At 52.3% G+C, this 27,397-nt stretch overlaps 1 protein-coding gene across 1 annotated transcript; it reads left to right on the forward strand.

Moving 5' to 3' along the window:
• BNIPL (BCL2 interacting protein like) lies at positions 1-26,089 on the forward strand. The gene is made up of 10 exons (XM_073323115.1): positions 1-47; positions 11,467-11,574; positions 13,314-13,375; positions 13,687-13,914; positions 15,993-16,175; positions 16,690-16,792; positions 18,141-18,272; positions 19,538-19,624; positions 22,174-22,272; positions 23,058-26,089. Exons 1-10 carry the CDS (start codon positions 7-9, stop codon positions 23,098-23,100), a joined length of 1,086 nt encoding a protein of 361 aa, XP_073179216.1. The 5' UTR covers positions 1-6; the 3' UTR covers positions 23,101-26,089.
• The last annotated feature ends 1,308 nt before the right edge of the window (positions 26,090-27,397 follow it).

The following is a 27,397-nucleotide window of genomic DNA, read 5'->3' on the forward strand; positions in this document are numbered from 1 at the left end:
GGAACAATGGGTTCCTACGTCTATGATGAGAAACTCCAGCCTCAAAGGTGAGTAGCCCAGCTGGGTGTCTTTGACCCCACTCAGGCCGGATTCTGATCTCCGTTAATCCAGATCAGTCATTCTCGCGTATCCCTGCTGGGGGTACACACAGGTCGTCCAGGGGGTACATCAACTCATCTCAATATTTGCCTAGTCTTGCAACAGGCTGCACAAAAAGCAACTAGCAAAATCCGTACAAACTAAAATTTCATACAGTGACTTGTTTATCTTGCTCTGTATACTATACACTGACATGTAAGTGTGATATTTCTATTCCAATTGATTTATTTCATAAGTACATGGTAAAAACGAGAGTCAGTCGGCAATTTTGCAGTAACAGTGAGCTGTCACACTTCTGTGTTTCTATGTCCGCTGTTGCAAGCAAGTAGTTTTAAGTGAGGTGAAACTTATGGGTACGCAAGACAAATCAGACTCCTGAAAGGGGTACAATAGTCAGGAAAGGTTGAGAGCCACTGATCCAGAGCGACTCCACTCCAGTTTAAATGAGATCCGGAGTGTCCGACGCTGTTTGAATCTAGCTTGGGAGATTCAGGTTCCCAGTTCACTGCATTGGCTGGGCCAATGAGATAGGCAGCTTCAGGATTCTCTCCTGAGTGTACCTGGTGGTGCCCATCGGTGTGGTGTCTAAACACGGTGGAACCAGCAAACACTGTTTAGGATTGTTGCGGGAGGCATCTGGAGAATCAGGCATGTGTTGTCCTTGCGATTTTATTGACTGAATCATACTGTGCTGGGCCTTTCAGACAGGCTGATAAATCCAGCTCAGAAAGTGGACGGTTTCTGAAAGTGGGGCCCGATCCTGTAGTGATTCTGCCAAGCAGAGGGCCAGGTTTTTCAGTACTTAGCACCCACAATTGGGACAAGACTTTCTGAAGATCTCATGGGAGTTGAGCTGAAATTCCAGCCCATAATACAGTGGAATGTGTGCTGCAGTAAGCTACTACTCCCCTAGTGTTTTCAGAATCAGGCTCAGAGACTGTCATGTAAACCTTACAAGACAGGGTCGGCCTCAGTCTGTTCTTACAGTAGTGAGCAGGGATTCCAATCCGGATTGGGACCCCGTTGTACTGGATGCTGTCACTGGAAGACACAGTCCCTGCCCCAAGGTGCTTACAATCCAGCAGCATACAACCAGGCACGGGAGAAAGATACACAGCCTGGATTTTCAAAAGTGACTAGTGATTTTTGGCTGCCACAACTTTGGGCAAAATTTGTCAGTCAAAACTTTTTTTGTCCTGCTGTAAAATGCAGATTTGGCAGCCCCAAAATTTCAAAAAACAAATACTCCCTGAAAGTCAAAATGCAACTTTTTGATTTTCCAATTCAAAAAGACTTGTTGTTTTGACATTTTCTTTCAATTTACTTTAAAAAAAATGTAAAACGTTTTAAAAAATGCTCAAAATCCAAACAAAATGTTCCACTTGAGGTCGAATGAAACGTTTCATATGACCTGAAACTAGGTTTTTGTTTTTGTTTTTTTTACTTTTTGATTTGCCAAAAATTTTGGATTTGGGTTGAATGAAATTTTTTTTTGCTGCTTTTTTGGAATTGCCAGTTATATGAGATGCTTGTAAGGGATGTGGGTGAAATCACAGGCCCCACTGAAATCACAGGCAAAATTCCACTGACTTCCAGGGGCCCAGGATTTTGCCCGTGGTGTTCAGACCGAATAGGGGTTCAGCAATTTCTGGAAATTAGGGCTCCTTAGTGTCTGTGGTTTGCAGTGTTGCCAATCCAAAGAGTTTTTTTTGTTTTGTTTTTTTTAAACTGAGTCATGCCTCAAAAAAATCAGTAATAATGAATTTTGGGTTCTTTGTCTTCTGGAGTTTGAACCACAATCACAAGGGCTGCATACTTCCTTGTTTTCTTTAAATGAAAGTTGAGATTCTGACACGACTCCAGGAGCTGGGACTTTTAGGAGTGACCCCCCCCACCTCTCCAAATAGCATGAGAATCCTAATTTTATTGGCAGCCCAAAATCACTAGTTACTGTTGAAAATTGAGGCCCCATATATCCCTGGTTTCAATTCTACCCTTACTTAGATTGGGAACTCAGAGGGATTGGGAACTCAGAGGGATGACTGTCTCTTTGTTCTTTCAGAGAGGCGGCCGTGTTAGTCTGTATCAGCAAAAACAACAAGGAGTCCTTGTGGCACCTTAGAGACTAACACATTTATTTGGGCAAAAGCTTTCGTGGACTAGAACCCACTTCATCAGATGCATGGAGTGGAAAATACTTGATAAGGCAACTCCTATCTTTTCATGTGCTGTGTATTTATACCTGCTGCTGTATTTTCATTCCATGCATCTGATGAAATGGGTTCTAACCCGCGAAAGTTTATGCCCAGAAAAATTTGTTAGTCTCTAAGGTGCCACAAGGACTCCTTGTTGTTTGTTCTTTGTTTGTACAGTGCCTAGCACAATGACATTTTGGCTCATGACATTACCACTATATAAATAATAACAATAATACCCTGACTTTTATTAGCTGGCTAATTATTTTACACCTCTCAGAAGAAGTGGGTCTTGAGGAGGGATTTGAGGGGAGGGGGAGGCAGGCTGGTGGGTAAGATGGGGCTAGAGCTCTATGATGGGGAAAAGCTGCATGAAAGATGATTCCTAAGGAGAGAAATGATGTTTTGAAACACTGTCAGTTTCCAGCAGCCAGGGGTCAGATCTTGAGCTGATGTCACAGGGGTTGGCACCAATGGAATGATCAGGATTTAGACAGCTGTAAATTCTATTATTATTTGTGTTGCGGTCGCCCTGATCTTGACCAGGAGCCCAGTGCGCTAGGCGCTGTACAAACAGAACAGCAAGACAGTCCCTTCCCCAATATGCTTTATAACAACATGTGGATTTTGCTGAACGCTGCTTATACATCCCACTCAATGGTCACAAACGCTAAATGATCGTTGCCACTTAAAGATTTTGAATCCAATTAAATATTTCCCTTTGCCCTCCCTCTGGCTGGCTTGTCAGTTTAGACCGGACACTCTTCAGGGTGGGGATGGTGTGTCTCATTATTTAGAGGAAGGTCTCTGGCCTGTGCTATGCAGGATGATCATGGCGTCCCTTCTGGGCGTAGAATCGATGGATTCGGGTTAGCAGGGCATTCTGGAGCTGGAAAGGGCTCCGTTACTGCTCCTGGTGGGGCGAAACCAGTTGAGAGCCCGTGTTAAGGTTCAGAAGGCAGGTGAGGCATAATCACTGGAGAATTACACAGGGAGTCACTCCAGCTTGCCAGCCTGCTTCATGACTTGTTTGTTTTCTTTGGAGGAGGGTGGAGCAGAAAAAACACCCAAACTCTTGCTGTTGAACAGAGAGGGTGGATGTTTCATTGTCTCTGTGCCTCTGTCCGCTGAAGACAGGGCGAGGAGAAAGTGGTGGGACTTGATGCTCTGCCCACAACCCTGTGCTCCGCCCAAAATCCCCCTTTAAAATGAGCAGGAACGAAATAGCAAATGTTAACGACCACCATTAGGCTTCAGAGTCAGCATGTCACTCGGCAGTAAAGCGCTTTACTGAGGATTTCATAACTCGCCCTGCTGGAACTGCAGGTGCAGCTTTGCCAAGCGGGAGGTGATTTTGTGGGAGCTGGATTTTAAACCAGAATGCCGGAAATCACACCCGCCGGGGGATTTTATAGCCCATGTGAAAGATAGCGCCTCCATCAGGACCTAGCGCCAGCAGCTCACAAGGGGAGAGTACACCCTGTTGCATTGCGGACACCACTTCCTGTAACAGCCTGAGCAGGGAGGCAGTGTGGCCTAGTGGACAGAACAGCGGACTGGCACTCAGGAGACCAGCATTGCTTTGAGAACTACTGAGAAAAAAGGTAGGTAGGCATTACTATTAGGCTGCTTCTTAGGTCTCCCCTCCAAATATTGACCAGGTCTGACCCTGCATAGTTGCTCAGACACAACTTACAGGATGGGGGACTCTATCCTGGGAAGCAGCAAATCTGCAGGAGATTTGAGAGTCATGGTGGATAATCAGCTGCACATGAACTCCTAGTGCAACATCGTGGCCAAGAGGGCTTATGCGATCCTGCGATGCAGAAAGAGGGGAATCTTGAGGAGGAGCAGAGAGGTGATTTTGTATTTGGCACTGGTGAGATCCAGTTCTGGTGCCCACAATTCAAGGATGTTGATAAATTGGAGAGGGGTCAGTGAAGAGCCACGAGACTGATTAAAGGTTAGAAAACCTGCCTTACCGTGAGAGACGCAAGGAGCTCGATCTGTTTAGCTTAACAAAGAGAAGGTTAAGGGGTGCCTTATAGGTATAAGTAACTACATGAGGAACAAATATTTACTAGTGGTCTCTTCCATCTAGTAGAGAAAGGGGTAACAGGATCCAACGGCTGGAAGTTGACACTAGACAAATTCAGCCAGGAAATAAGGGGTGAGTTTTTAACAGTGAGCGCAATTAACCATTAGAACAACTTACTAAGGATCATGGTGGATTCTCCACTGACAAGTTTTTAAATCCAGTTTGGACGTTGTTCTCCAAGATCTGCTCCAGAAATGATTTGGCAGAGGTCTCTGGCCTGTGCGATCCAGGAGGTCAGACCAGATGGTCACAACGGTCCCTTGTGGCTTTGGAATCTCTGATGAGTGCACGTTTGATGGCAACACAATAGCAAAGAAGCCAGGAGAAACCGTGGGCAGCACCCCCTCCCCGCAGCCCCAGCCGTGTTTGAGACCATCCCGCTGCCTCACCCCATCTGTATGCACCACACACTTCTGGCCCCACGGGGTCCCGCTAACCGAGTCGTGTGCCAGCCTGTCTGGGAGCTCCCGGTCCAGGGCAGGTTGGAGCAGCAGGGCGTGTGCCTGGAAGCCACAGATCACCGGGAAGGAATGTGTTGGCAGCACGGAAGGTGTTGTTATGCTCATTAAGATGCTAATCACGTTGTCCTGATGAGAGAGGCCAGCTGGGCAGGGGAAAAAGAACAGGAGGACTTGTGGCCCCTTAGAGACTAACTAATTTATTAGAGCATAAGCTTTCGTGGGCTACAGCCCACCTCATCGGATGCATAGAATGGAACATATATATATATATATATATATATATATATACACATACAGATAAGTTGGAAGTTACCATACAAACTGTGAGAGGCTAATTAGTTAAGATGAGCTATTATCAGCAGGAGAAAAATACTTTTGTAGTGATGATGAAGATGGCCCATTTAGACAGTTGACAAGAAGGTGCGAGGACACTTAACATGGGGAAATAGATTCAATATGTGAATGACCCAGCCACTCCCAGGCTCTATTCAAACCCAAGTTAATGATATCTAGTTTGCATAAAGAAAAGGAGTACTTGTGGCACCTTAGAGACTAACCAATTTATTTGAGCATGAGCTTTCGTGAGCTACAGCTCACTTCATCAGATGCATGCCGTGGAAACTGCAGCAGACTTTATATATACACAGAGAATATGAAAAAATACCTCCTCCCACCCCATTGTCCAGCTGGTAATAGCTTATCTAAAGTGATCATCAGGTGGGCCATTTCCAGCACAAATCCAGGTTTTCTCACCCTCCACCCCCCCCACAAATTCACTCTCCTGCTGGTGATAGCCCATCCAAAGTGACAACTCTTTACACAATGTGCATGATAATAAAGTTGGGCCATTTCCTGCACAAATCCAGGTTCTCTCACCCCCTCACCCCCCTCCCAAAAACCACACACACAAACTCACTATCCTGCTGGTAATAGCTCATCCAAAGTGACCATTCTCCCTACAATGTGCATAATTAAGGTGGGCCATTTCCAGCACAAATCCAGGTTTTCTCACATCCCCCCCACCCCCATACACACACAAACTCACTTTATTATCCAATAAACCAACTTTATTATCATGCACATTGTGTAAAGAGTTGTCACTTTGGATGTGCCCATTTATTCTTTTACGTAGAGACTGTCTGGTTTGACCAATGTACATGGCAGAGGGGCATTGCTGGCACCGGATGGCATATATCACATTGGTAGATGTGCAGGTGACTAATGTGATTAGATCCTATGATGGTGTCACTTGAATAAATATGTGGACAGAGTTGGCATCGGGCTTTGTTGCAAGGATAGGTTCCTGGGTTAGTGTTTTTAGTGTGTGGTTTGTAGTTGCTGGTGAGTGTTTGCTTCGGGTTCGGGGGCTGTGTGTAAGCGACAGTGTGTGTGTGTGTGTATATATATACAATAGATATAGATCGATATATCTATCTTCTTACTATATGTTCCATTCTATGCATCCGATGAAGTGAGCTGTAGCTCACGAAAGCTTACGCTCTAATAAATTGGTTAGTCTCTAAGGTGCCACAAGTACTCCTGTTCTTTTTGCGGGTACAGACTAACTTGGCTGCTGCTCTGAAACCTGTCATTGGGCAGGGGAAGACACCCCAATCCCTGCACGAGGGTACCCCTGGTTCTTAGTGTCACGTCACTGCGTCCTCCTCTCCCTTCTGCTGACACCGATGTTTTTTTACCCATGCCCCTACACTGCTTATGTCCCCACAGGCCTGGTCTGCTGGCTTCATCCAGCCCAGCTGTTCTGTGCTTCAGGGCACAGGCACCAGGGTCCGGAGGGAACTGAATCCCTTTCCCGCTGCAACACGGCAGAAGTTATTGGAGACAGACTAGAGGGAGCAGGGTCTTAGCTGGTGCAGCCAGAGCTAAGGCCCTGTCTACGCTGTGGGTGTTAAAGCTTCACAGCTAGGGCCCTGTAGTGCGGCCACTTCCTACAGCAACAGAAGTGAGCATTTCATTCCTGTTGGATCTCCCCAAGCAGTCTGCCGTCAGACTAACCGCATCTACCGCAGGGGTTAGACTGGCACAGCAACAGCGCTTGGGGGTGTGGATGTGTCACCCCCCTCCGCCCTGTAGCTATGTAGAGCCGAATGTTAAGGGTAGTCCAGGGAGTCACCTGTGGGATGATCTGGGCGCCCGCAGGACCGGGATAGAACCCAGGAAGCTGGGGGGGGGGGCCCAACGAAATGAATAGGTGGCAGGTTTCCAACAAACGTAAGGAAGTTCTTCACACAACGCACGGTCAGCCTGTGACCCAGGCAGAGTGTGGATGAAAATCTGGTAAACTTTCAATTTCCGTTCTGCAGGAAATTCCTTTCAAAATTTTCTTCCATCGCAAATTGACAGGAAGAGTTGAAATTCCGAATGCTGCATTTTGACTTTTGTATTAATGGTGGAATTAATTTGCATCGCAGCCAATCACCGTACAATCTTGAGCTTTGGAAGAAGGCTATAAAAGTCGCCGGCCCGGAATAGAGAAGTGGCAAGACAGAAGAAGATATAATATCATCAATAGGATATAAAATAACATAAACGTCAGAATGATCGAGTGAAAACAAAGTGCTTTGACCTTATTGAAAGGAGACATTTGGATCATTATCCACGGATACATTCTCAGGAGCCATTTTGATTTTGTTCAGTCAGGATTTTCCGATCGGAAACGGTCAGAAAATTTTCAACCAGCGCTTGAGCGACGTATTAGCTCTACCGACCTCAACAAAGCTGCTCCCACTGATGCTCAAAGAGAATCCCCCTCCCTTTCCTCCTTCTGCCTGCAAAGAAGTTGTACGGCAGGCCCCTCTGAGGGTGATTGGAGCATCACCAGCCCCAGCTGTTCAAACATACGGAGTCAGGCCCTAAAAAAACCCATGAGATTCTATTAAAAAATGAATCTTGAGTTCTTTTTTCTTTGCTGTTTGGCTTCTGAGCCTTTAGGGTTGCGCTCGGGTCCTGTTCTCAAGTTTTTTTTTCTGCAACCACGAGGCTAGAAATGTACTTTTAGCTTGAAGAAGAATCGCAAGAGTTGTCGATGCTTGATTGTTTTCTATATGACCGTAATGCCTCGGCCAGGGCCCCGTTGTGCTGGGCGCTGCCCAGACACAGCCCCTGCACCAAAGAGCTTACAGCCTGAATACACAGGAGGGACAAAAGAGGAGCGGGAAGTGGTTTGCCCAAAGTCACACAACAGATCAGAGCTGGGATTAGAACCCAGACCTCCTGCCTCACTGCATCTGAACATACTGCATTGGACAGAAAATCAATCCCATGCTCTGTCTCAGAGGTGGGCAAACCACGGCCTGCCGGCCACATCCGGCCCGCAGGACCCTCCTGCCCAGCCCCTGAGCTCCTGGCCCGGGAGGCTCGCCCCCAGCCCCTCCCCTGCTGTTCCCCCTCCCCTGCAGCCTCAGCTCTCTGTGCTGCTGGCACAATGCTCTGGGCGGCGAGCTCTGGCCGGGCAGCGCAGCTGCAGAGCCGCGCCCTGAGCCGGTGCTCTGTGCTGTGCTGTCCTAGTCCCCGCTCCCAAAGTGGGCCCAAAGTGACACCTGTTTTCTAACCTCCCCTGCTTGCTGGATTTAAGTTTCCTTAGAGACGCAGAGTGGCTGGGTGCTGCGTTGGCTCTCCGGGCTTGTGTAAACAGGACCAGCCCTGCGCTGGACTACAGGGCTTGCTAGGGTGGCGCTGGGTTGATTTTCTTGGGCGTGCCAGCGAGTGCCGCCAGGTACAGGGCTGATATCCGCTGGCTCAAGAAAGGGAAAGCTGCCGGCTCTAAGCAGCTGCTCCGATGTTTTCCTTCTTTGCGACGGGCCCAAGTGGCAGTGGGGCCCGCTGGACGCGTTTGTAACTGAGCAGTGTTGAGAGGTAATTGCCAACTGCCTCAAGAGGCCGGGGGGGCAGTTACGGGATCCCCTACACGCCAGCGGAGGTGATTCTAGCCTGGCGCTAGCTGGAGATGGACGCTCAAACAGGTGGAGCTGTGATCACCCTGTATGTTTCAACACAGGGCTTCCGCCTTGGGGCAGGCTCGGGGCAAGGGGACGTGGGCCAGGCACAGCATGGACTCTGCCAGCCAGGCTGTCAGGGAAAGGGTGGGTGGGTGGCTGCCTCCTGCTGGCGTCTTGGTTCCTCCCCAGCTGCAGCGGGGGTGTAAGTCGGGCTTTGGGGGACAGCATGGGTGGGGGAGGGGGATGGTGGCCATGCCGCAGGCTCAGCGCTCTTGCATCCAGGAGAACTCAGCACCCTCTGGGGTTCAGGGGGGTGGGATCTGAATGTGAACCCGGGTTCCAGTCTCAGGGCTTGAGTCCATCTCCTGGGCGCCGTAGGCTGGGGAAGAGCAGAGCTGAGCTCTCTGCGCGGGCACTCTGCCATCCCGTTCCCACCTTGCCATGGTAGCAACGGGGTGGCGGGGATCTTAGATGATGGAGAATAGGAGGGGAATCATAGAATCATAGAATCATAGAATATCAGGGTTGGAAGGGACCCCAGAAGGTCATCTAGTCCAACCCCCTGCTCGAAGCAGGACCAATTCCCAGTTAAATCATCCCAGCCAGGGCTTTGTCAAGCCTGACCTTAAAAACCTCTAAGGAAGGAGATTCTACCACCTCCCTAGGTAACGCATTCCAGTGTTTCACCACCCTCTTAGTGAAAAAGTTTTTCCTAATATCCAATCTAAACCTCCCCCACTGCAACTTGAGACCATTACTCCTGGTTCTGTCATCTGCTACCATTGAGAACAGTCTAGAGCCATCCTCTTTGGAACCCCCTTTCAGGTAGTTGAAAGCAGCTATCAAATCCCCCCTCATTCTTCTCTTCTGCAGGCTAAACAATCCCAGCTCCCTCAGTCTCTCCTCATAACTCGTGTTCCAGACCCCTAATCATTTTTGTTGCCCTTCGCTGGACTCTCTCCAATTTATCCACATCCTTCTTGAAGTGTGGGGCCCAAAACTGGACACAGTACTCCAGATGAGGCCTCACCAATGTCGAATAGAGGGGAACGATCACGTCCCTCGATCTGCTCGCTATGCCCCTACTTATACATCCCAAAATGCCATTGGCCTTCTTGGCAACAAGGGCACACTGCTGACTCATATCCAGCTTCTCGTCCACTGTCACCCCTAGGTCCTTTTCCGCAGAACTGCTGCCTAGCCATTCGGTCCCTAGTCTGTAGCTGTGCATTGGGTTCTTCCGTCCTAAGTGCAGGACCCTGCACTTATCCTTATTGAACCTCATCAGATTTCTTTTGGCCCAATCCTCCAATTTGTCTAGGTCCTTCTGTATCCTATCCCTCCCCTCCAGCGTATCTACCACTCCTCCCAGTTTAGTATCATCCGCAAATTTGCTGAGAGTGCAATCCACACCATCCTCCAGATCATTTATGAAGATATTGAACAAAACCGGCCCCAGGACCGACCCTTGGGGCACTCCACTTGATACCGGCTGCCAACTAGACATGGAGCCATTGATCACTACCCGTTGAGCCCGACAATCTAGCCAGCTTTCTACCCACCTTATAGTGCAGGAGTCAGGAGGGGCTGGGTCATGGACGATGGATGTGGAGGCAGGACCTGAGTGACAGAAGGTGGGGGGGGCCGGCAATGGGGTTGGGTGGGGGGTGGGTGTTAGAGGGAAAAAGAGGAGGAGATGGAGACATGGGTGACGAGGGGAAGGGGGTATGGGAAGGGGGAAGGAGGTATGGGAAGGGTGGAGGTGAGGTGTGAGTCCGGTGGGGAGGCAGGGCCCAGGTGGCAGGAGGTGGGGGTCAGGTGACAGGCTTGGGGCAGGGAGGTGGGGCCTGGGTGCCCAGGTGGGGGGATGGGGCCTGGGTGCCCAGGCTGGGGGAGGTGGCCGCGGGACAATCTTCTCTCTTGCAGTGAGGTCCCTGCTCCAGAGGAGCTGGAAGAACGGGGGACCCCCCCTTGGTCTGGCACCAAGAATGCCCTCTGGGGTCCATATTGGGCCATGCCAGACCAAGCCTGGAGGGGAGCCGAGCGGTGGCAGAGGGTGCCCTCGCTGAGGGATGGGCATGCCCTGCCCACCTGCAGCAGGGTCAAAGCAGGGAGCAGCTGCCCTGTGGTCCTGGCGGTGCTGGGTTTGGTACTGGTCCCTCTGGGCAGGAGGCTGTGTGGGGGCATCCAGGGGCTCTGGGGAAAGACCCACAGCCCAGGGAAGGCCTCCCAGCAGCAGGGCCAGATACCTCAGCCCTGCCCTGTGGGGACCCGCCTCGAGGCGTAAGACAGGAGCCCCTTCCCTCCTGGGGCTCTGTGCCCAGGCTGCCAGTGAGGGACCCCTGATGTTAGTGCCAGCTGGGGCAGGGACATCTGGGACACAAGGCTGAGCCCCAGCAAACTCATTCCATGTGGGAGGTGGTAACAGCTCCTGGTTTCTAGGAGCCCGGCTGGGTCTGAGCCGTGGATGGGCTCCATTCACAGCCTGGGGGGCCTGGCCCTGGGAAGGCTGCAATCTGGGTTCAGGCCAAACCTCCTGCTGAGGACGGAACTGCCCTTGGGGTCGTCCCTGTTTAGATGCGTTCTCCTGGCCAATCATAGACTGGCCCGAACCCAGTTCCTCCAGCCCACGCTCTCCTCTGTTGGCATTGTAGCGACCAGAAGGATCCGGAGAAGCAGGCCGTGGCCAAGCAGCGGGAGGGAGCCGTATCCATCCAGGACATGGAGCTGAAGGAGGAGTGGCAAGACGAGGAGTTCCCGGGGTGAGAGATGCAGCGGGGAGGGGGGGGTTCTGGCTGGGATCCTCACCGCATCTCCTGTCGCCCCATCCCGGGGGCAATGGGAGGTGACACACATGGCCCCGGCCCCGCTCACATCACTGCCCCTGGGGGACCCCAAAGGGCTGGCGCCAGCATGGTGAATTTGAGCTGCACTGTCAGGAGGATGGGGGCGTCCTTGGTGATCAGTGGTTCAGTCTGCGGTGTGGGGAGGGACTAGAAAATCCAGAACGGGTGTCGGTCTGATGAGGCAGCTGGCGCCAGGGAGCTCAGGGCTCAGCCAAGGGGTTCGACGTATGGAAAGCCTGCTGCAGTTTCCACGATATGCATCTGAAGAAGTGAGCTGTAGCTCACGAAAGCTTATGCTCTAATAAATTGGTTAGTCTCTAAGGTGCCACAAGTCCTCCTTTTCTTCCAGCCAGTGTCTTTCAAGAAGCCACATGACTGGTAGAGGCAGCGTGGACCAGCAGATAGCCCCCTCGCCTGGCGGTCTCAGGACTTCTGGGTTCTGTGGCTGACTCAGGGCAAGGAATGCACTAATTTAGTGGATAGAATGGGGGACGGGCAACCAAGACTCCGGGCTTCTGTGCCCAGCTCTGCTAGTGACCCGGGGAGAGTTGCTTCCTGGCTCTGTGCCTCAGTTTCTCCTCCTGTAGAATAGGGATTGATGGACAAAATGACTAGCAAACAGTTGGCCATAAAGAGGAAGCAAAGTCTATATTTAACCCCCGCAGTGGAAAGCACCCGGCACAGACACTCTGAGCACACGCAAAGCACAATTGGTGTCTGTGACTGGATCCATCAGGCGGCAGGGGTTGTATTCCCATCTCCTTCCAACAGGCAGCTGTTGCTAGCGGTCACGTGCAGAACAGTGCACAGCTCTGCTGTTTACCCAGCGGGGAGTGTCGTGGGGGAGGAGGGAGGGAAGGGGAGAGGGCAGAAAAGGAACCGCGTTGTAAATGACAGGAGGTGGGGTTTGAGAGCCAGGACGAAGCCTTCTGGGGGACCTGGGTTCAAATCCTCAGGTGAAATGAGTTGGGTGGTCTCAGTTGGCCCACTACATTGTGCGGCTGTCTGGTCCGGCTCGTCCTAGAGGTGAGAGGTCAGAGGGCCATCGGCAGAGCTGTGTGTGTGAGGAGCCAAGGCCTGGACTAGCAAGTGGGGGGGCTGTGGGTTGGCCCTGAGGGGCACGGGCAGCCCAGGACTGGAATAGCGGGGACAGCAGGGCAGGGTTTCAGCAGCAGAGCCTCCTGTATGTGAAACTTGCTCCACAGCTGACTCTCCTGTAGGTAGCTCTGGCGCTAGGCCAGTGTCATTATTTCCATTTAACAGATGGGGAAACTGAGGCACAATGTGATGCCATAACATTCACTCGAGGGCACAATCCCCACCCTGGCTCTAGCCACTCGCCTCCCCTCCCAGAGCCAGGAATGGAACCCGTGAGCCCTGACTCCCCACCCCCCTCTTCTAACCATTAGATCACACTCCCTGCCCAGAGATGGGGATAGAACCCAGGACTCCTAGCCCCCTCCCTCACCGGAACATAGCAGTTCAGAGCTGGGAGAGATGCTCTAGCCCAGCGTTTCTCAACCTTTTTGATACCAGGGACCGGCTTGCGTCAGGGAGATCTCAGGGACTGGCGCCAGTCCACGGACCGGTCATTGAGAAACACTAGCCGTCCCTGCCCCGACCCCGTGAGTGTCTCATCCTCCCCTGTCTTGCAGGCCTCTCCCGGAGGAGGTCTCTGAGGAGGACCTTGAAGACTCCGGCGGGGAGCCCAGCCCAGGTAAGGCCATGCCCAGAGGGGGGCGGGTGAAGGTAGGAGGGCAAGACCCCAAGAACACCAGCCGGGAAGGCTCTGGGTGTGAGCACGCTGGGGGTGCGTCCCCCCGGATCTCCAGTCCCACAAACACCCCCGGGGCACAGCTGACCTAGGTGGGAAGGTTTTGTCCACTTGGCCCCAATCCAGCTATCGGTGCATAAGCAGCGGTGTTTTCTGGACCATACATTTTCCTTCCCTCCCCTCCCTATTTTCTGTTTCACATCCTTTCTCTCTTGCTCTTGTTTGCCTTGATCCTTCCACCCCCCCACCCCCAGTCGCCCCCAACACCCTGGAGCTTTGTGGGAAGCGGCATATGAAGAAGCGGCTGCCGGCGCCGGATCTCAGCCTGTCTTTGGACCGGGCCGAGGGCTCGGTGCTGTCGGGCGACTACCCGGACCGCACGCCGGACGGCAGCCTGGACATCAACGTGGACGAGCTGGAGACGCCGTCCGAGAGCGAGCTGCTGGATGGGCCTGAGGGCGGCCATGACTTCGACTGGGAAGGTGGGGCCGGAGAGAGGATGCGCCCGTGGCTGGGTTGGGCTGGGCTGAGCATCAGGGCAGGGGAGGGTTGAGTGGGGGGCAGGTCTGGTTGAGATGTGGGGGTGGGTGGGAAGCAGGCCTGGCTGGGGCTCGTAATGGCGGGGAGCATAGACAAAGCTGAGGTGGTGGGTTGGGATCGGCAGGGGGAGTTGAAGTGGTGGGTCAGGAAGGGCGAGTGAAAATGGGGGGCAGGCTTGGTGTGGGGCTGGGACTGGCTGGAGATTTGGAAGGGCGGTTCCAGGGAAGTTGAGTGTGATGGGTTCAGTCACAGGGACCCCCTTGGGACTATCACCTGATGTGCTGAACCTACCTCTGAGTCCATTTTCCCTGCCAGCTTGGGACTCCAGAACCCTGCCTTGTTGAGCCAGACACACTAGCCTGCTGCAACCCAGACCGAGGGTCTGGACCACGCCCCCAAGAACTGCAGGCTTTAAGTGAAAACAGATTAGCAGGTTACCTGCCTCCAGCACCCAGACACCCAGCTCCCCGTGGGATCCAAACCCCAAATAAATACGTTTTACTCTGTATAAAGCTTATCCAGGGTAAATTCATAAACTGTCTGCCCTCTATAACACTGATAGAGAGAGATGCACAACTGTTTTCTCCCCCATGTATTAATCACTTCCTCTGGGTTTATTAATAAACAAAAATGATTTTATTAAGTATAAAAAGTAGGATTTAAGTGGTTTCAAGTAATAACAGACAGAACAAAGAAAAGTTACCAAGCAATATAAAGCAAAAACATGCAAGTCTAAGCCTAATACATTAAGAAACTGAGTACAGGTAAATCCCACCCTCAGAGATGTTCCAATAAGCTTCTTTCACAGACTAGGCTCCTTCCTGGTCTGGGCCCAATCCTTTCCCCTGGTACAGTCCTTGTTAATTCCAGCAAACATCTTAGGTGGAAACTAGGGGTTTTCTCATGACTTGCCTCCCCCTTTTATAGCTTTGGCACAAGGCGGGAATCGTTTGCCTCTCTGGGTCCCCACCCCTCGTTCTAACTGGAAAAGTACCAGTTTTAAGATGGATTCCAATATCATGTGACCTGGTCACATGTCCTGTGAGACCTCATTCTTCATTACCCACACAGGTACACAGGAAGGTTTGCAACTAAACAGAGCCATTTACAACCAATTGTCCTAGTTAATGGGAGCCATCAAGATTCTAAACCACCATTAATGGCCCACACTTTGCATAATTACAGTAGGACCTCAGAGTTATACTTCATATTTCTAGCTTCAGATACAAGAATGACACATGCATACAAATAGGAGGAATATATTCAGTAGGTTATAACCTTTGTTATGATACCTTACAAGAGACCTTTTGCATAAAGCATATTCCAGTTACATCATATTCACTGTCATAAGCATATTTCCATATGGAGTGCAATGTCACTTTGAATTTGGTTAGAGGTTGGGGTGAAGGGAGGGGGGCCTGAGGGGTGGGGTTAAAGGAAGGTGTGGGGTTTGATTGGAGCTTTGATGGGGAGTATTGGGTAGGGGGTTGGGGTGGAGTGGTGAGGGATTGGTTGGTGAGTGAGGGGGTTGGGGGGGTCGAGAGGTTGGTTGGTTGTTGGAGTTGGGGGATGGTGGGGGGGTGAGGGGTTGGTAGTGGTGGGGGGTTGAAGGGTTGGGAGGTCGAGGGTTGGTTGTGGCAAGGGGTTGGTTGGTTGGGATGAGGGGTCGAGGGGTTGGTTGGGGTGAGGGGTTGGGGGGTCAGGGGTGGTTGGTTGTGGTGAGGGCTTGGGGGGTCAAGGATGGATGTTTGGCTGGAAGGTTCCAAGGGAGCTGGGTTTGGGGGGAAGGTTTGGGAGGGGACTGGGGTCACTTTCGGGGGGGTGATTCTCCTTTCCTTGGCCTCATTTCCTCACACCCACTGATACCCATCTCATGGGCACCCTAGTGCCCCAAGGGGGCCGTACATTGCAGAACACAAGGCAGGGCCCAGGTGCTTTCTGGTTATTGGTAAAAGTTCAGAAAAGAGCCCAGGAGCCTTTCCTAATACACCCGCCCCGCCCTTGTCCCTTCTCTCCACAGATGAACTGCCCAGGGCCCGGCGCCTGGACAGCAGCCTGCTTGAGGAGAAACTCAGTGAGGGGCGCATGGTGGACGTTGAGGACAAGGACGGACGGAAGTGGAGGATTTTCCTGACGGACGAGCAGGAGCAGAAAGTGGATCTGAGCATCGTCGAGCCCTACAAGAGGGTCATCTCCCATGGAGGTAACGGGAGAGCTCATAGCCCTGGGGTCTGGTGCTTAGAATGGGAGGCAGCAGGACTCCTGGGTTCTATTCCCGGCTCTGGGAGGGAAACTTGGTGCAAGGGGGCTGGGATTCAGGACTCCTGCGTTCTCCTGGGAGTGGGGTCCCAGAGTTATGATTTACATGGTGCCCGTCAGTACCCCAGGCACTTTACGGGGCATAGCAAGCACAGCCAATCGGAGGAAGCTCCTGCCCCAAGAAATCCACGACCCCAGCCCTACGGGACTCCGGCGTCTAAGCCTGCTGTAGTAAACCCAGTTCCACACAGCCTGCGTGCCCAGAGGACCATGGGACGCTGTTCACAATGGCAGCCCCGTCTGTGTGGGTCAGGGGCCAAGCAAAGCTGCCAAACTGACCTGGTCTGGGCCAGTCCCAGAGCTTCCCTGTGGGGGGAGGACAGGTGTGCCGAGGTGTAAGGTGGCGGGGCTAGGCGCCTGTTCCAGCTGGACCCACACGCTCTGCTCTGCCGCTCCAGGGTACTACGGGGAAGGCCTCAATGCCATCATCCTCTTTGCCTCCTGCTACCTGCCCCACAGCAGCATCCCTGACTATCCGTACGTGATGGAGCACCTGTTCAGGTGAGCATGCTGCCCCCTGCTGGCTAGTGAACGAGCTGCAGGGGTAACAGCCTGGGACGGGGAATGGGCAGTGGGCTGGGGATGGCTCTGGCCCCCCTTCTGGAAAGTGACTCCGACGTAAAGCTGTGGTCACTGGAGGGGCAGAAGGGATGTTGCCTCTTTAAGCCATCTGCATGGGGTACGTTCCCAGGCTGGGCTCGGCTTCCCCCCACCTCAGACTCAATTCCTCTGGGACGCAGCGCAGCACAGAGGGGCAGGGGAGCCAGCATCAGATGCTCATTATATTCGGTCTGCCCTGGCAGCATAAAGGAGCCTTAAAGTGGGTGCAAACAGCCCCCTGAAACAGCCCCCTTCTGTGGACCTGGTGTAGGGGCCCTGTACCCTGCCCTGGCATAGCGGGCAGATTGGGCCTGTGGCCGCATTGCAGTGTGCTCTGGCTATTCCCTGCTGCAGGTAGGATTCCCGCGGCTCCTGTAATTTACTCCATGGCACCAGAATATGGGGGAGCCCAAAGGTGGCATAAAACCACCCTAACCCTGAGGTCAGGGACCGAATACCTGGAAATCGGGACCCTACTGATGAGAGCAGCAGGAATGGATAAACCCCTGAATAGCCTTGAAGTCCATTGGGGAGGTAGGGGGCAGCCCTCCTTTGCCCTGGGATTCTTGGAATCTCCCCATAAACATCAGGAGGTATTGGGATGCCATCGCAGCTGTTTCTCTGGCCCTTTACTGTCCTGGTAAATTGACCCTTAAAGTGCCAAAACCCTCTTTTAAAATAAGCCTCTCTCTTATAACAGTCTCCTCCCCAGCCCTGCCTGGCTGCCTGCAGCGCTGCCAACGGGAACACGGGCTGTTCCCCTTCTGAACTCACTCAGTCTCTTCCGTTTCCAGACCATACATGAGGACCGTCAGTGCACTAGTCAGGACTGGGAAGCTGCTGGCACAGGAAGGGTTAAATGCTACAGCAATGGGCATGTTGTGAATGCCTAATATAGAATATGGGCCAGTAGTTAGTGCTGGTGACTGGGCATCAGGACTCCTAGGTTCTCTGCCCAGCTCTGGGTGGGGAATGTGGCCTATTGGTTAGTGCAAGCAACAGGAGGTCAGGACTCCTGTGTTCTATTCCCGACTCATTGTGTGACCTTGGGCTAGTCACAGCTCTGCTCTGTGCCTCTGTTTCCCCATCTGTGAAATAGGGGTGAGGGATAAGAAAATTTACCTCACTGTTGGGGGGCGTGGGTGTGATGTGAAGCTCAATCCACGACTGTAGCATGGAAGTGCTTTGTGCCTAGAGGAGGGCTGGTTCCAGGCTGCAACGCTGGACCTCCTTTCTGCTCTCCTGGCAGGTACATCATCGGGACCCTGGAGGTGATGGTGGCAGAAAGCTACATACTGGTGTGTCTGAATGGTGCCACGCTCCGCAGCCAGATCCCGTCCTTCGGCTGGATAAAGCAATGCTACCGGACCATTGACCGGCGGTAAGACGCAGCAGGGGACCGAACACCAGGGGGAACGCTGCTTCCCCAGCCCACAAAAGGGAAGGCACCCCTTCACTGTTAGCCCCATCCCTCTTCCGTTCCCCCCTTACTCTAGCTGCTGGTGAGCCAGGACTACATCAGGAACTTGCTGAAGAGCTGGGAACAGAACACACGAGTCCTAATTCCCAACCACCCTGCTCTCATCACTAGATGCCCCCCCTCCCTCCCCGGGTGGGGAATAGAACTCAGGAGTCCAGACCCCAGGAGTCCTAAATACCTTCGCTCCCGGAGCCGGGAATAGAACCCAGGAGTTTTCACACTGAGTCATCTGCATTAACTCACAGACTCCACTCCCCATCCAGAGCTGCTTTGTTGCCCATATGGAAGACTCAAGACTGGGTGGGTTCCCTGTTCAGTTCAGCGGTGGCTCTGGCTGGCTGCAATTTCAACTCCTTTCCCCCACACACACCCCCGATCCCAGCCAGAATCTGTACCCCTGAGTCACTGGCAACAGGGAAACAGCTGCTTCCTACCTGGCTTGCACGGCGCGAAGGCCAGTGAGGCTGACACTGTGATACAGACTGGGCCATAAAAAAAATCCCAGCCTGGGTGAGGATGGAAACTGCAGCCTCCCTCGGAGGGGCTGGGAGAAGGGACTGCGCTGGGCTGTGGTGAGTATAAAGGGAGGGTTCTCTCACGAGGCTGCTGGACAGAAGCAGACCCTATGGCTGTCTCTGGCACCCCAGCTCCCAGCCTCTGGGCTTTGTAAGCAGAGGATTTAATCTGGAATAAAGTGATTTTTTTATTCCAGAATGGAGTGTCCATATGCGGAGTTACCCTGGTCAGTTTCCCCACGTAGACAAGCCCTTCGCTACCTCTAAAAGAAAGAGCTCCTGGACTTCAGAGGCCCTGCCTTGGACCTGGGGCCCATCCAGAAACCTCCTACTGGCTCCTGATGGTTAGATGTTGGCTCATGCCTCGAATCAGGATGGTTTATAGCCCTTTCAAGCCCCGCTTTTTTTAAAGCTAGGATTTTCAAAGGCATGCAGCTCTGGTTGAACCCTAGCGGGATTCCTTGACTCCCATTAGCCTCCTTCAATGCCGGCCTCAGCACTGATGACTGTAACAAGGGAGTCTTGTTGGCCAGATCAACGTCGGGCCCTATTTTCAATCCTGCTGAACTCCTGGCTTCAGGGATATCTTGTGTCAGTGAGTTCCACCGGCTAATCGATACCTCGTGTCCTGTGTTCTTTGCATTGTTTCAGGCTCCGTAAGAACCTGAAGGCCATGATTATTGTCCATCCCACCTGGTACGTCAAGGCGCTGATGACCGTTATCCGCCCCTTCCTCAGGTAGTGTGGGCTGGACTCTTTACTTGGCCTGTGGGAGGCTACCAACAGAGGGGTGTGTGTGCGTCTACATGTGTGCGAGCAGGTTGGCGGCCACCCAGCCTGCAGTATCAGAACACCCCTGGAGATGGTGCCCAGACTGCTCATGGGCCCGGTGGGCTGCATGTTGTTAGCGTCAGACCATCCATGAGCCTCACCAGGCTCCAGCGTCTGCAAGGCCAACTGCTACCCTAAGGGGGCACCAGGAATAGCCAGTGTCTGGTGCGTCCCCTTGCTCTGCAGTACCTGAGCGCGTTAACCCCTCGCTGGCTGGAGAGGCTCGAGCCCGCCTCCCCCACAGACTGTTCCATGCGAAGAGCTTTTTACGCCTTCAGCAATATTTCCTCCCCGAGCCTCCTCGTGGCGGCTAGCAATGCAGGCCAGGGCTCTGCAGCCCAGAGAGCGGTGCTGTTAGCTACATGGGTGCATGGGGCAGGGCAGCATGGAGCAAGATTCTAGCCCAGGATTTCTTGGATGCCCTTCACCAGCATTCCCTAGGTGCCCAGATACCGTGACAATGGGCACCGTGTAAAGACCTGGATTTCGCCTGCCAGCTGCAGCCTTGTCATAGTGGTTCCCTCTCCCCACGAAACTCAGGAAGCAGCTCTGCAATCTGGGGAAGGGTTAAGCCCTTAAACCAGACTGGCCCATCGAGCAAAGTGGGGTGCCAAACACAAGCCAGCCTGACACATGCTGTTCAGCAGAGGGCAGTGTTGTACATTACAGGTACCAGTTCGTATTACAGTCCCTCCAGAACAGCAGCAGGATGGGGTGTGGCTGAGATTGCAGGACTAACAACTGGGAGTCAGATACAGGCCCCCTGCCATACAGCTGCGGGGGATGGATACATGCTAGCTGCAGAATTCAGGTCAATGATTTCATGATTCAGGGGCCCAATGTGAGGCATCTGAAAGGAGCCTGTGTTTTTTCAGAATGCACCAAGAACATGCCAACTCTCTCCATGTTTGATGTTTGTCTTAAAGCCCCAGCTCCCAGAGTTAGGTGATGACGGGAAAAATCTTGGCTTTTGTTGAAAAAAAGAAAGGCGTTTCCTGCCCTCGTGGCTGTAGAGGAAAGCTTGGCATGTGACCCAGTGCATAATAAAGGCTCGAAGACCAGACAACAAATAAAAGGGAACTTGTTTGGCTTAAAAATCATGAGATGTTTTTAAAAAAACCCCACAATCTCTTGATTTATTTGACATGTGACTCTGGAATGCTTGGAGTTGGCAACGCTGCCCCAACCCTCTGAAAATCAGGCCCCTTTCAGGTGTGTCAAGTGGGGTCCCCAGAGACAGACACCTCAAATTACTAGTCAGTTTCAAAAGTCCTGACCTTAACCTATCTGTGTGCGTGAGAGTCCTGACCGAAACCTGTTTGTGTGTGAGCGTGCGCCGTTTGCGTCAAGCGTGAAGAAAATACAAAAACCCATGTGCCTTCCCGCACAGAGCATTTTCGGTCAAGCTGGGGTGTCCGGCTTTTGAAGGCTTGATTAATTCACGGATCCGAATGCCCTTCTCAAAGGTCTTTGCAGGCTTTTGCTGCAGTCTCCTCACTCTCTCTCCCCCTGAAAGCTTTACTGAGTCTGTGGTGGGAGCAGTGCTGCGAGGGGGTATTTAACATTTCCTCCGAACGCCTAGCCGTAACGCACCGCACGGAGACCCTTCCCTTGTAGTGTGTGAAACGTTGAATGCGCCACATAAAAGTGCCGGCCTGGCTCACGAAGGCTTGGGGATGAGATAAGTGGGCCAGATTCTTGCCTGGTGTAAACTGGCATAGTTCCATGAGCTTACACCCATTTGCGCCACACCAGAGTGCCTTTTGCCCACAGATTGCTGGTTCCAATCCCGCTTGGGATCAACTGGCTGTTTGTTGGCCTGTGTGCAGTCAGCTGATAGGACTCAGCACTTGGGCTGTCTAACTGGTGCTAAAGTATCAGCCGTGGCAGCAGACAGGCCTGGGAGACTCCATAGACGAGCTACAGCGTATCTTCCCCCAAACCCACGGAGCTTCCCCCCAGCATGCATGGGGTTGTGCAAAGGGGGAATCTCATGTTTCAGGGCTTGAGCTGATGGCCTGCAGGGGTCATTCTGGCCAGATGCATTCTGGGCAATGTTCCCTCTAATTTTTGACAGGCTGTGTGTGCAAAAAATTTCTTCTGTGCAAATTTTTGTGCACGCGTTGTTTTGCCGTGTGCATGAGGTTTAGGATCTGTGTGCACACGCACAACTTAGAGGGAACAGTGATTTTTTTTTTTCTGCCACAGCAGAGATTGGCCACAGCTGGAGACAGGACACTGGACAGGCACTGTGCATGGGTGGGTCACTAGATGTAAATCACGTTGCTTAACACGTTCGTGGAAGGTGCCTCGGTGCTGGGGGCGGGCTAGGAACCTAGGTAGAACAGGCCAGACTAGAGGGCTGTCATCCTGGTGCCCTGCAAGACGCCCTGATGGGAAAACAACTGTTCATGTGATCTGAATGACCTATCCCCCCCTTCTGCCTCCTCTCCCAGCTCCAAGTTTGGCAGGAAAGTGCAGTTCGTGGACAGCCTGTGGGAGCTGTCGCAACAGATTCCTCTTGAGCAAGTGCACATCCCCGACTGCATCCGACAGTGAGTTGAGCATCCTTCCCTCCTCATCTCGATGGCTGGCGCCTCTCGTGCTGGTTGTGGGGTGCGGCAGGTTCGACTAGGCTGGGATCCATCCGCCTCCAGGGCAGTGAGGATTAAGTGGAAGCCTTTGAATTCCCCCCCCCCCCAGCCCCGTCACCTTCTTCCCCTTTTTATTTCTCCACACCCTAATTTTTGTCATCTCCTGCCCCCCCCCGGGAGGGGGGGCTATTAACCCTTCACACGTAGGCAGGTCAGTGTTATTGCCCCCTTATACAGGGAAGGGAAGGGAGTTAGGAATAGAACCCAGGTGTCCTGGCTCCCAGTGCTACACCGGGAGCGGGCTTGTGCTGGTGTAGCTGCCCCAGTTCAGACCAGTCGTGTTGATGCCTGCGCCGGCAACTTGCACTGGTGTACATCACCCCCGTGCAAAACCACGTTGGTGCAGACAAGGCCAGAGATTGCAAAGCAAAGTCGTCCCTGTTCCCCTTTTGAGCCAACCTCTCATCTCGGGTCCGGGTCCCATTTTGTGTTGCAGGCCCAAGAGACCTGGCATGGCTTTACCCCACCACTGCCCCTGCTGCATTCTGTGCCACTCCAAGAGCCAGAACACCCCCTTGGTGTAACACAGAGCGCCCTGGCCCATCCCAGCTGCCTACGTGGGGTCACTAGGGTACACTGTGCCTACCTTGGGGGGAATTCTCCCCTGGCCCAGGGGCTGAAGCAGAGGACAAAATCTGGGCCAATGGCCACATCAGTGCCTTTATTTCTTCTCTTTTCTCCCCTAGGCTGGATCACAGCTGGAACAGCTCCAGGGACACACAGTGGTGATGCCAGCGGGAGGCTGCACAGCAGCAGACCCCAGCGCTAATAGGGGCAGTCACGCTGCATAGCTCTGTTACTTCTTCCCACCAGTGTTCCTTTAAAGGAGAAACTGAAGCGACCGGGTTTGGGAAAGGCGCTTGCCGCCAGGGCTTTGTAAATAGGTCCAGCTTAAATGGATGCTTAAACATTGGGGGGGGCTTCTCAGGTTAGGCTGGCTTAAATGGAGGACTTGGCTTACACAGGTTTTTATGTGAGTGCTGTTAGCAGTTAGAAACGGAGCATATGCGTTCTTGGGCTCAGTCCAGGGGTTCTCTGGCCTGTGAGACAGGAGGTCAAACCACATGATCTAACCGCCCCTTGTGGTCTTGCAATCCCTCAACTACAAGGCACTTGGATAGTTCCGCAGCCTGAGCCCGCTGACCCAGACCAGCTGCAGGGTTTTTATCGCAATGTAGACGTACTCCTGTGGACCTAAAACCAGTGGCTGTTGGTCTCACTCGGACTGATCCCAGTTGGCTTTATGGATGGAAACAAGTTTTTTCACCTGCACACCTGCTACAGCTACAGGAGAGGGAGTCATTTCGCCGTAGCGCAGCGCTGGCCAAGGAAGCAGGAGTTCCTGTGAGCCCCAAAGAGCTGATCCAGCTCTTGAAGAAGGCACTGGGTTCCGTTCTGCCTCCTGCATCCTTGGCGGAACCAGCTCCAGCATTTTGTTCCCAAGAGGCAGAAAATGCCCAGGTCCTGACAGCTGGAAAAGTGATGCTCCGACCAGCTCCAGGTTAGCCTGGAAGGGAGAGGGGAGAACAGGGACCCGGTGGGGAAAGCAGAGCAGCAGCATTAGCTTTGTTAATTCCTGGCACCTTTCAAGGGAAGTGTCTCTGTTTGCAAAGGGCACCGAAGCAGCCGGGACCCAGGTGTCTAGAAATACCATGCCCAGGGTCAAAAGACTTCACTCTGCATCCTGCCAGAGCTCCCCCTAGGCAGTGATGGGACCCTGCAAGCTGGGGAGTGGGACAAGGGCAAATGTATTTCACAAAGAGTGTTTTTCTCCCAAGTGTTTATTGTCCGAAGTCTGACGCAGGAAACTAACCAGCTCTCCCAACACCCAGCCCCATTATAACCTTGCATTTAGCTTTCCCAGACTATGCTTCCATGCTGTTTGTCTCTCTCCACTGCCCAGGCATGCATCATTAGTCCTTGATTAGTGTGAGATCTCCTGGGTGTGTGTCCTCAGCCCCGCATATCATTGCCCTGGGGGCGAGGAAGCTGCCAGAGTTAACCCTGTGTTACTCAGACATTTTTAAGCAACAAATGGCCCACCACATTACCAACAAACCCCCAGGCTGTTAAAGCTGCAGGAAGTTTTCAGAGCTAAGAGGGAGATCTTCCAAGGCACAGCTGGCTATGCGCTCCCCAGGTGCCACTGACTTCCACTGGGTGCCCAACAGCCCTGGGTGGCTTTGGCACGTCATTCCCAAAGTCACTTTTCACCCCTTGGCTGTTCACTTTTGTTTTGCCTTTCACTTCGGTTGATGGTGCTGTGTTTGGGTTCCCAGTACTGCAAGGGGGTCGAATTTTCACAAGTACCTCAGGGACTTACATGCATTTTCAAGTCCAGAGCCTCAAAGGTGCTTAGGTGCCTAACTCCCACGCATGTCACTGGGAGTTGGGCACCTAAATATGTCTGAGATGCTGCGTCTTCGGAGCCTAGATCTCACTGAAAGGCTATGGGACTTGGGCACCTGTCGCCTAAATGCTTTTGAAAATTTTACCCCAAGTCCCATTTTCAAAAGCGACTTAGGCAAGATTTTCAAAAGGGTCTAGTGATTTGAGGGGTCTGATTTGAGGGGGCCTGACTTTCTGAGGGAGGGTGCTCAGCACTTTATGAAAAGGAGGGACCTTTAAGGTATCAAACGCTGTAGTTGCCCCTTCACCCCCCCCCCCCGCCCCAACAACGAGGCACCCAAAATCGCCACTCACATTTCAAAATCCCAGCCTAAGTCTCAGGTAAAGTCCATGAGATTTAGGCTCCTAAGTGCCTTAGTCTCTTTTGAAAATGGGATTTGAGGGCCAGATTTTTAAAAGGTACTTACGAGCCGAAAGGCGCACAGAGGTGCTATGGGGAGGTTCAAAAGTGCCTAATTCCCATTGGTGTGGAGTTGAGACACCTAGGTGCTTCTGAAACTCCCACGAGGTTCCCTGTCTGCACCTTTAGACACCTAAATACTTTTTAAAATGCATCCCTAGGCTCCTAAGTCACTTAGGGGCTTTTGAAAATGTTACCCTTGATCTAAACCCCAGCTGTGTTCTTTGATGTAAATATAGCAGCTGTGCCTTAGACTGGAAGCTCTTTGTCCAGCACCAGCATCATGGGGTCCCGAGCCATGACCGGGGCTGCCAGGCCCAACCACAGTCCACATCATACCACTAGCATCAAGGATGACATGAGGGGAGAAACGAGGGGCTCAGGGGGACCCCCAAAATATCTATAACTGAGGTGAAATGGGAGAGGATGGGGCCTCAGCGAACACAATGGGCCGGGGCCCCAAATTTCTCTCGATAGGCCTGACTGGAACCGCAGTGGGGGTCTCCGAGCCCAGGCTCCGGTCCAAGCTCGCACTGCAATTTTTAGCCTCCCGAGCCCGAATCAGCCAATCTGGGCCAGCCGTGGCCATGCTGCAGGTCTTCTATTGCAGTGTAGCTGTGCCTATTGTCTGGGGCAAGCTGGAGGGGGTTTCCTGAGAGCAGCAGATGGCACTCCCCTCCCCTGAGAGTCTGGGTACCATCACCCCCGAATCCTATCCCTCCCAGGGCATGGCAGATGCCGCACAGCTGGGCAGCACCCATGGCACCGTGGTAACTATTTTGAAAAGGCTCCTGCATGGTCTGGTGCTTGCACCTTTTGCACATTCACACGCCGATGCGGTTTACCGCTGACGCTATAGGCACTGTATTTATTGTACCACGTTTGGATGTTTACAAAAATGAAATAAAGTGACGGGACACACGTCTGGTTCCTTAGCTCAGTTTCTCTGGCCACACTGGTGGCCAGGAGGCATTTTCAAAGCTCTGGGCCACGGGCAAAAATGATCAACCACATGCATCCCAACTCCTTTGGGTCAGTGTCTGGGAAGAAGGCAGCAAAAGTGGAGCTTATTGTAGACAGTGGCCAAGCATCATACCTGTTCTGACCTCTGTGTTTCTCATGCAACAGTGGAGGACTTTGCTAACTCCTAAAAATCAAAACCGTGCAGACCCTGGCTCCCTTGCTCAGCTCACACAGCGAGGTGGACTTAAAACCCAGGCGTTCTCCCTGCAATCACAACAGCAACTGTTGACAACAGCAGTTGTTGCCAGAAGCTGGGAATGGGCAACAGGGGATGGGTCACTTGATGATTCCCTGTTCTGTTCATTCCCACTGGGGCACCTGGCACTGGCCGCTGTTGGAAGGCAGGATACTGGGCTCGATGGACCTTTGGTCTGACCCAGTAGGGCCGTTCTTATGTTAGATTAACTGTTTTCATTAGTGACAGGTTTCAGAGTAACAGCCGTGTTAGTCTGTATTCACAAAAAGAAAAGGAGTACTTGTGGCACCTTAGAGACTAACCAATTTATTTGAGCATAAGCTTTCGTGAGCTACAGCTCACTTCATCGGATGCATACTGTGGAAAGTTAGAAGATCTTTTTATATACACACAAAGCATGAAAAAATACCTCCTCCCACCCCACTTTCCTGCTGGTAATAGCTTATCTAAAGTGACCACTCTCCTTACAATGTGTATGATAATAAAGGTGGGCCATTTCCAGCACAAATCCAGGGTTTAACAAGAATGTGGGGGGAGGGGTAGGAAAAAACAAGGGGAAATAGGTTACCTTGCATAATGACTTAGCCACTCCCAGTCTCTATTCAAGCCTAAGTTAATTGTATCCAATTTGCAAATGAATTCCAATTCAACAGTTTCTCGCTGGAGTCTGGATTTGAAGTTTTTTTGTTTTAATATTGCGACCTTTAGGTCTGAGATCGAGTGATCAGAGAGATTGAAGTGTTCTCCGACTGGTTTATGAATGTTATAATTCTTGACATCTGATTTGTGTCCATTTATTCTTTTACGTAGAGACTGTCCAGTTTGACCAATGTACATGGCAGAGGGGCATTGCTGGCACATGAAGGCATATATCACATCGGTGGATGTGCAGGTGAACAAGCCTCTGATAGTGTGGCTGATGTTATTAGGCCCTGTGATGGTGTCCCCTGAATAGATATGAGGGCACAGTTGGCAATGGGCTTTGTTGCAAGGACAGG

Source organism: Lepidochelys kempii, chromosome 24 (genome assembly GCF_965140265.1).
Source record: "Lepidochelys kempii isolate rLepKem1 chromosome 24, rLepKem1.hap2, whole genome shotgun sequence".
NCBI classification, from domain to species: domain Eukaryota; kingdom Metazoa; phylum Chordata; order Testudines; family Cheloniidae; genus Lepidochelys; species Lepidochelys kempii.

What these genes read in the sequence shown, in the direction of transcription:
- BNIPL (XM_073323115.1), top strand. Translation starts at nt 7, where the DNA reads ATGGGTTCCTACGTCTATGATGAGAAACTCCAGCCTCAAAG. An exon ending in GAGAAACTCCAGCCTCAAAG is followed by an intron (nt 48 to 11,466) that starts GTGAGTAGCCCA and finishes TTGGCATTGTAG; the next exon opens with CGACCAGAAGGATCCGGAGA. An exon ending in ATCCCCGACTGCATCCGACA is followed by an intron (nt 22,273 to 23,057) that starts GTGAGTTGAGCA and finishes TTTCTCCCCTAG; the next exon opens with GCTGGATCACAGCTGGAACA.